Source organism: Lygodium microphyllum, chromosome 1, assembly GCF_053477565.2.
Source record: "Lygodium microphyllum isolate KBCC chromosome 1, Lygodium_microphyllum_v1.1.10, whole genome shotgun sequence".
NCBI lineage: Eukaryota > Viridiplantae > Streptophyta > Polypodiopsida > Schizaeales > Lygodiaceae > Lygodium > Lygodium microphyllum.
In genome coordinates, this window is record NC_141135.1 from 41649000 (window position 1) to 41658798 (window position 9799).

The following is a 9799-nucleotide window of genomic DNA, read 5'->3' on the forward strand; positions in this document are numbered from 1 at the left end:
AAAAAAGTATTGTGAAATACTCTATTGTAGTGAACAGTGATATTGTTTGTTGAAGAAGTGCTAAACTCCTTGTTATGCACGCAACCTAAGGGTTCATCTCTTGAGCATATTGCATTACTTCTTGCATAAAAGCTTGTGGCATAATATGGGTGCAAGAAGCATATATGTGCACCTTGTTTGCAGAAGCATAGGATGTGCTTTAACAAGCTATGAGCTTGATATGGGGTTTCTTGGGAGATGCATATGCTGAATGTGGAGTTGGTGAAGAGTAGGGGTTCGTTTTTGGAAAAAGTAGGTTGAGAGCATTCTTCATAATGCTAATGCATTTGATGTGGCTTGAAATTTTTCATTGCCATAGAAGCTTTAGGAAAATGGCCAAAAATTACATGATGAAACAACAAAAAGAGGGTTGGAGATGTAAGCGGCACACTTGTTAGAAACCTTACATTCACTCCTTTGTTCACTCTACCCTTCTTAGTAGATGATGCCATAGCCCTCTCCTAACCATTGTAAAGTACATTTCTTTGTAAATAAGCACATAGTATTTCATGGGCCTCAATGCTTATAATTGTTTAGAGAAAACATGCATATTAAGTGAACTATATAATTCCAATGCCTTTGCACTTTCTTGGATCAACACCTAAATTCTGAAGTGCCTTTTTCCAAAGATATATTTCCTCATACTATAAACTCCCAACTTTTATTGTTATGTTGAGTGCTTCTCTTCCATATTATGATGTCCACGATCATAATTTGATCAAGTTAGTGCATCTTATTTCACAGTCCGGCTACTTGTGATGAGCTATTGTTCACATGCATACATGGCCTTTTACTCAACCATTTGTGATTCTAATAGTTGTTTTAGTTGGCTTGAATACAGCATTGCCTGAGATTTGGTGGCTATGCTTGGATTTGCCATGGTAAGAGTAGATATTGGAATTGGACTTGGAATAAGAGATGGCGGTATAGGATAGGCGATAGCTCTGAAGGGATATGTGGAACAAATTTGCTCTCATCTATTGTGTTAAAAAATGACTAATGTGACCAAGGGGGTGAAAGCCTAGTGGTTTGAGTGTGGATCAAGTATTGTGGGTACGTGGACTCCTTATTTTGCTTTCTAATGTAAAGGCAGTGCAGGCCCTAGTCACCTCATGGCTATGTTTTGTGAGAAGGATGGACATGGACTCCGGACAGTCAGAGGTGCGCAGTGTTATGACAGTCCATGTTGCTCACAGACCTGCTCTGGATGAGGACAGTGAAGCTGCAGTTGGAGGAGACACGCACATGGTGATGGATCACCCGCAGCACCGTCACCCGCCCCGCTATGGTCGTGGCCGCCGACAACGGCAGCGAGCCTGCCACCACATCTGAGAGCAGGCTAGTGCTCCGGGCCAGCCGGTCCGCAATTACCGTGACCACCGTGGCCATGCTCGCCTCGCTGCGCGCCTTGATCTTGCCCGCCTGGATAGCAACCGCCGCAGCCTCGCTGCCGCGGTAGAACACATGTGACGTAGTGCCTGCGTATCGGAAGCTCGCCCTGTTAGGGTTTCGCACAGAGAGCACGAGGCCGAGGGTGAGATTGACAGATGGTGTCGTTGGAAAGCCTTGTCCAAGGTTTACGTCCAATCCCTGTACAGTGATGTCCTGCAGGGTTATGGTGGGGTCCTTGGCCTTGAAGACAGTGAGAGCCAGCACCAGGATGACTAATCCGATGAGAAGGATTATGCCTGTGGCTGCGCCACAGCAGATGCAGACTCGTCTGCGTTTTCTGGTGATAGGGGGGGCATCTTCCTTCCCCTCTGGTTGTTGCTGCTGCTGCGGCACTATTGATGCTTCAGTTCTGATGAAGAGGGGGCTATCTTCCTTCCCCTCTGGTTGCTGCTGCTGCTGCTGCTGCATTAATGATGCTTCAGGCCATATGCATATTAATATGAGGGAGAGGAGGGGGGGGTGGGGGGGGCTATGGGCAATCAATTGTCTGCTGCAGATCCAACAGTGGCTTAGATGAGTTAATTGCTGCAGACTGAGAAATGGGTTATCTGTGCGATCCTTGATTGTTGCAGATTCAGAATTGGCTTCTCTTTGCCATCATTAATTGTTGCAGGTCAAGGAATGGCTCTTGCCTGTGCTATTATGAAGTGTTAAAGATGCAGGAATGGGCTGCCTCCTTTATCAAGAATTCTCTGTGCTATCACGAATGTGGTGCCTCAATTGCTAGCTTTCTAAGCTGGCAAAGGCAACAAGAGAGTGTTTCCACATATGAGGGATATAATGTGCCTGCCATGGATGTGCTATCACAATCTAGCCTATGTCTTGTCTATTTATACAAATCTGCAATCTGAAGAGGAAAATTTGTGTGTGTCTCATATCGTGGGATGTGCTTGTTCTTCATGTGGACGGTTTGTTGTCAATGTTGTATGTTATTGATCTTACAAAGATGTCATTTCTCGCATCTACCCATTCCTACCAACTCGGGTTTTTCCTTGAATTCAACCACTTACCACCAACTTTCTATAGCCCCTCTCCTCCACATTATTTAACTCGGGCCTTCCCATGAATTCTACCATGTAGTACCAAATTTCCATAAATTCAACCATGTAATACCAATTTTCCATACCCCTCTTCTCCACATCATTTTCAAGCATTCGGTAGAGCCATCCTTCTAGAACAATTTTTCATCAAATTCATCTAGAAAGAAATTCCCTTCCCTCTCCTACAACGCCAATGAATTTTCCATGCAATGATTGCTTTGAAGACCCGGAGGTACAAGATATACCATATATGTTGTTCTCTTTACTCGTCATTTTTGTGACCTTATACTATAAATTAAGCAAACTTATCAATCAAAAGCATCCATGTTGTATGCAATTGAAGGGATTTATCTTATTAATAGTTTTGTAAAACATGCAACAAATATCATTGTAAGAGGTTATTATAAAGCCAACGCAAGCCCAATGCTATTTAAAGAATAGGTGTTGAATATGGATTGAAGAATATGCATTATTTAGGTATGAGATGTGTGCTCTACTTGGTGATAACATACATGTTTCTTCATGAAACATACAAACATGGTTATTTTATCACAAGGAGGGCTTATCACCTTGTTATCACAATGGCTTACCTAAACTAAGCAGTTGAAGGAAGGATAGATCTAAACATTGACAATAAGCTAGTGTGGTAGATATTAGGGTTTCAATCAAAGTGTCTAAGTTACAGTGTGTGATGCCAACTTGAAAATTTTAGATTGCAAATGTCCTCATATCTCCAAAGTATGGTTTGCATGCTATTCTTCACACCAAAAGTAGTCTTCAAGCTCATGCTAGCGTTAGAGATAGGATTATCTATTGTGTTAGCATGAGTGATGAGCATATGTTGGCTAGGGTACAAAAGGGACCCTGAGAGTAATAAACTCAACTTATTGAAATATTATTCATGAACAAAAAGGAACAAAGCTTAGGTTAACCATGAGGAATGTGAGTATGAACAATGCTACTAATCATTATGGTGACAAGTATAGCAAATCATCATTTCTAAACATTTAAAATGTTAACTATTGAGGCAATAAGATCTTGAATATTTTCATTTCACTTTTCCAAAGCAATAATGCTATTGACTAAAGGAAACCAAAGAGAATGTAAGGATAATGGCCTACCTAAAGGTACTCAAAAAAACTTGCTCACAAACAAGTGGAAAGAGAGAAAATTTGGAGCGTAAGGGACTTTGAATTGACAAACATGATGTTCATCTCCACCTCCTCTTTGATCACCTTGTCCCTTGATCCTTCCAAAGTTTTATTGATTATAATCATTTATTCAAGTTACCATGAGAGTAGAGATGATATGGATAAAACAACGTTTTTGAGGTACTTTGTTGTGATTAGGCAAAGCATGAGAATTGTAACTATAGACTATCTAATTAAATTATACATTACCAAACTAAATGGTGGGGCAATATAGGTGATCCAATAATCTCAAGGCTTTTTAACATGTTGATAAATAGGTGCATAAGGGTCTCCCCCTCATCTCTTTTACACCTCAAAAATTTGTGGTCTCTAAGAAGGTTGGTTCCTCTTCCCTTATACATCTCAAACATTGGCCATGTCTTATGTTGATTCTAAGAGCCATTAAAGTAGTCCACATTGCTTTTTCTAGAAAGTGGTACCATTCATTTTGGCTTGACAATCACAATCTAGAAGGAGAAGAAGTTCCACTCAATCTTGTTTTATGCTTATACTTTGTACACAGATTGGCTTTGATATTTGAGGTGTATTTACAAGCCTATAGAATGCAAGAAGCTTCATTAGAACTCCCTAACATTATGGTAAAAGGTTTTGGTCCAGTCTATAGGAGAAACAAGTGCAATATCCATTCATGGCATATACAAAGAACAAATGAAAGTACTATGTGGACATGCTTAGCATCATAAGAAAGAAGTTCCAAATTTTGCAACAATGCAAGTGAAATAGGAGGACTATTTTGGCACATTTGAAGATTAACAATGGGAAGAAAACTTTAGGAGGCCCCAAATGTGCTGCTACATGCTAGGTCCCTTCTAGTTTCATCATGTAGAAAGAGCATAAGACAATAATGTAACAATCTAAATGTTGAATTTGATTGAAAACTTGGATAGACAAATAAATTGAAGCGCTTGAAGCACTGAGAAGAATTTAAAATAAAAGTTGTAGATTTCCAAACTCTATCTTCAAAAAGTACATCACAGGATGGCTCATTGGGTGCGTTTATGACATTGCATGCATGCTTTGTTGTATGGAAGATAGCAAGAAACAATGATATGATAATTGCTATGAAATAAAAATTCTATTTATTATTTTTGTATATTTTCATTTGTTTATTTGTGACACAATAGTGACTTGTTATGGATGGTGCCACATGTAGGACTGGTCGCACTATGCTTGGTAGATAGATGGCAAATAACTGTTGTGTCTTGTATTTTTGGCGAGTAGGTCATTAGACAAAGTTATGCATATAAATTAAACTTATATTTAGAGGAGCACATTTTAATGCAAAGCTACTCTTGGTTATTATCAAAGTTTTGAATCTACTCTCTTTCAATGATGAACGGCAATTCAAATACTTTGTCTTTTGTTGTTTTCTTACAAGAAGAGAAATCTTGGCAAAACAAGTCAATTATACGTGTTATAGATTAAGCTTTTGTGATTGATCAAAAAGGTAAAGGAGAACCTACCTTTTCTACTAGTAAGAAAAAATCTGCTACTATTTTAGATAAAGAAGGCTAATAAGGATGATAAGAAAAATGAGAGTAAGATATATTATAGGTATTGTAAGACAAAAGATTATGCCATTAAGAATTGTCCTAAACTATTGTGATAGAGGTGAAGAAGAGAGTAGTGTAGTTGTTATTTATGCCTCTCCTAAATCAAAACATGCAAATATTGTGTAGACAACAGAGTAGGAATTTAGTGTCCAAAGCAGTACGACTCCTTTTTACATGATTCTTTCATGTTTGTTGTGGATAAATGTATGGAACTTTGATGTATGGTACCATTGAGCATATTATTCCTCAATATAGCTTGTTCGCTTCTCTTGAGCATGCCCCTAAGGGTAGTACTCCCACATCTATCAATAACTCCTCTTATCCTTTTAAAGCAATCGAAAAAATCATGATGATTACTATTAATGGTAATAGTTTCACATTTGTAGATGCTTTGTATGTACTAAAAATCAAGAAGAATTTGCTATTGGTTTTTGCACTTGCCAATATTGGCTTGATTGTCCAATTTGTTATGAGAGATATATGATTCGTGATATTTGTTGTGGTGAGAAAATCATTGCATTCAGTTTACTATATCTTGGGTTATAAATATCAATAATCATGGTAAATGTGTAGAAGATATGACACATGAAGTTGTAGATTTGCAAGTTGTTTCAAATGTGAAACTTTTGGCATACATGGCATAGTCATGTGAATTTTGCTAGTTTGTTGCCCTTGTGTAGAAAGAAAATATGGTATCTTCATTTTCTACTCTTGAGGCACTATTTGTGAGGGTTGTCAATTGGTTAAGATTTATCATGTTTTCTATCCAAAAGAGTGAGAGTTGTTTGCAAACTACAACTTGCAATATAATGATGTTTATGGTCCAATGCAAACACTCACTTTTGGTAACTACATGTACTTCATTCCTTTTGTTGATGATTACTCTAGGCATGTAGGTATATATACTTTGAAAGCTAAGTCCAATTTGTCTTTGTACTTCAATAAGTTTATCAGACTAAAAGTTTGTCAAGATGTAGAGTGGGTACTCTTTATTTTGATTGAGAAGGGGGTATTGTTTAAAGAATTTAGTGCATGTCCAACTGGACATACAATAAAACACCAATGTCTGGTGTAGCTAAGAGAGAGAGAATCTCTCATGGAGATTGCATGATGCATGATTAAAGTTTTGTCACATAGTTTCTAGCTTGAGGTTATTTTATGTGTACCTTAAAGTTTTGTCACATAGTTTCTAACTTGAGGTTATTTTATGTGTAGCTTATGTACTTAACAAGTATTCCACCAAGGAATTGGAATATATCACTCCATATAAGACTTGGTATGATAAAAGGCAATCAGTTGGTCATTTATGTATGTTTAGCCACTTGGCTTATGCATTTGAACTAGTGCAACAATGTGAAAAGTTAAATGACAACAATCCAAGGGATGATGAAAATGCTAATGATATTTAAGATTAGAAATACACGTGATTTTGTTTCTAATATCACACCCCATCATTGGAATAATCATCGCTAAAAGCATCATTATGAGTATGGTGATATGTTTGTTGGTGTAGGTGCAAGGAAAAAATTTACCAAAGTTGTTTCTCATTGTACATAGAGAAATTTTCAATGTGTATTCTGATGTGTGCAAGGTTTTATAGTGTATATAGTGATGCTTATAGAAAAAAACATTGTAGGGATGTGGCCCTATAAAGAGCCAAATCCCTACTATCCATGTTTGATATCATGTCAAATATGGAATACGATATAACCACGTATAAATCCCATCGAAATATACAAACAAATCTTACTTATCATAATGAATGAAGTACTTAGGTTTTGTATATAAAACAATGAACATAGTACTAAGCTCCAATGAAAGCATTTTGAAGATAACAGTGATATAACAATAACAAATGAATATGTCTAATGTCAAATGATAGGAATGTAAGTGATATAACTAAATCTGTGTAGGAATTGAAACTATCAATTCTAATGAATGATACAACTGAATGTATGTCTACACACAAAGTCAAAAAAGTGATGATATCTCTAATCATAGACTTGTATTTTTAATTGATATACTTACACTTACAATAGCTATCAATGCATTTAAATAGCTATACATGTGCTTTTAGTTATGATTTCACCCTCACCATCATTGTGCATAATATCATCTTTGTCTTCATATTATGCCCTAGAAAACATATCAATCTCATTGGATTATTTTTCCTTACAATATGCTAAAAGTCGGGATTTAGTGACAATATAGGTGGTCCATCTCAACATGGCAATGTCTAAGGTAGAACATCTCACAATCATCCCAAGCAAAGGCAAACAAGCAATTTCCACGATCACATGAGCACCAATAAAATGCTCCTTATCGCATCTAAGAGCAATAACAACTCCCTATAATTCCCTTTAACCTACAGGTATCTTCTCTGTCTCTCATTTTGGATCTTTGCCCCTCTGTGAGCATGTTGTCTATCCCTCACTTAAACTAGCATAAGGCTCTCTTTCTTTCCCTTAGTCAATTCCATTTGTCTAAGACTATAGCCCAATAGTGTATCTGGACTAGCCATAATAGTGTATCTAAGACTATAGCCCAATAGTGTATCTGGACTAGCCCAATAGTGTATCTGGACTAGCCATAATTGGACTTTTCCATATGATTTTTATTGAAAAAAATCCAAGTTCAACTATTGGTTATTGAAAGTAATTAAAAAACTTGGATCTAATACATAAGCCATTAGATGGATTATGAACTCCAAAACAACCTTGTAAAGATTTTGAATAGAGCTCAAAGAAAATACTTTGCTTAATCAAAGGGTCAAAGCCTTAGTACTATGATGAGAAAAAGAGTGATTTTCATTTCAAGAGAGCAGTTTTGACTATGTTAAGAATAAGAGATGTGGTTTGAGATGGCTTATAATACTAATTGGAAAATTAGCCTAGTGATAACTATGATAACCCATAATCATGAGTGTTAACCCAATGTAGAATAGAAAAAAACAAAAAGCAAGAATAAATCCAAGAAATTTTTGAAATGCAAACCCAATAAGTCAACAAGAATAAGAAAAGGCAAAAAGGCACAAAGGCAAGCTTAGAAAAATGCAAAAGACGAAAGGCGCATTTTTTGAAAGACGCCCCTAAAACTTTGTAAAAGAGCGCTAAGCTCCCTCTTGTGCAAATTCTAAAATCTAGATGAGCATAGGTGAAGGGATAAGGTAAATAGAAGGGAATAGGAAAAGGGGACCTTGGCAAGATGCCCGGTCATGTAAAAAAGGAGATGGGCACCCAAAGGATTTAGGGCTATTCGGGGTAAAGGCGCCTCCGCCTAGCCGCCTGTGTATTACTACACTGACAGTCGCCACTGCACACTGCAGGTGGCGGGCGCCCATCACCATCACTTTATTCTTTATTCTTTTAGTGACAGTTTGAATAAAGGAAGGCCTAGTCACACATTGTGACTGTTGGAGTTCCCATTTCTTGTCTCTCTCTTTCTTGCTCTTGCTCTCCCGCCATAGCTCTCGAGTGCAAGCTTCGATCCTTCTCACCTTTCAACAGGTATCAGAGCATGGCTTCCTGACTCTTGAGCTTGGCTTGTGGCATTCTCAGCTTCCCATTGACTCCCCACTCGCATTGGGTCTCCTTCCCGGCAGCCATAGCTCATTCTCTTAAGCTCCTGTCACTCCTCGGCTTCCCGAGCTTCTTTCCAGCCTATTGAGGCACCATCAGGACATTGACATTGAGGTATTGCTTCATTATTTCAGAGATTTATCTCTATTCACAGGTCTAGGTAAACAGGGTTTTCACAGGTTGTGGGCAACCATAGCTCACACCTCTTGGAGCTTCCTTCACCTGGATCTTGCTTCCAACCTATCAAGGCTTGCTGAGGCTTGGTATAGGCCTTCTTTGGCCCCCATTTGTGCCCCCTTTGGGCCCCATTGTTGACACATGGGACAGCAGACCCCCCAACTAGCTCACGTTTTTTTTGCGCTGTTTCAAAATCTGGCCCAAAAATCACTTTTTTTGTCATATCTCGGGCATTCGGAACCCGATTGAGGCAAGGTAAGAGTCTAAGTTGGGGTTTTGGCACACTCCAAACGTAATGGTGATGTTGAATTTGCCAAATTTTGATGACAAAATATTTTGCAATAGATTTCAGGTCTGAGACAACATGTATTTGTATGCCTATGGCTTATGTGATGCTTCTACTGATGTCTATTGATACCGGATCACTTGTGGATGTTATGCCTCTTATGTGAGACGCATTTGGAGCCGATTTAGCTCAGCCATTGACTGTTTTGAACAATCCCAAATCTGTCCAAAAAAGGGCAGTCACCTGTTATTTCAATTTTATGCTTACAGGTCTTGGCATTTGATGCCCGATTATGCCCGGTTGGTGCCTATACATACGCTGCTGGAAACTTCAGGGCTGAAGCTATTTATGCTACAGTTGGGTTATGCCTATTGGTCACGGGGTGCTCCCGGCTACTCGGTATGATGTCATGATGTATTTGGACTATGCCACATGTCTTGTTTATGCTCCGGAATGCTTTTGA

At 38.3% G+C, this 9799-nt stretch overlaps 2 protein-coding genes across 2 annotated transcripts in view; one reads left to right on the forward strand and one right to left on the reverse strand.

The window, feature by feature from the left end:
• The window catches only part of LOC148041033 (uncharacterized), a 136943-nt gene extending 130285 nt beyond the window's left edge, over positions 1–6658 (forward strand). Inside the window, exon 5 of the mRNA XM_087675889.1 lies at positions 6511–6658. The gene's annotated coding sequence lies outside the window, so the exon portion shown is untranslated. The remainder of the gene's footprint in view (positions 1–6510) is intronic.
• LOC148041034 (uncharacterized) lies at positions 49–2471 on the reverse strand. The gene has a single exon (XM_087675813.1). The coding sequence runs from the start codon at positions 1897–1899 to the stop codon at positions 1195–1197; it is 705 nt and encodes a 234-aa protein (XP_087531939.1). The 5' UTR covers positions 1900–2471; the 3' UTR covers positions 49–1194.
• Positions 6659–9799: the final 3141 nt, after the last annotated feature.

Coding starts and splice junctions, on each gene's coding strand:
- LOC148041034 (XM_087675813.1), bottom strand. CDS start 1,899: ATGCAGCAGCAGCAGCAGCAGCAACCAGAGGGGAAGGAAGATAGCCCC.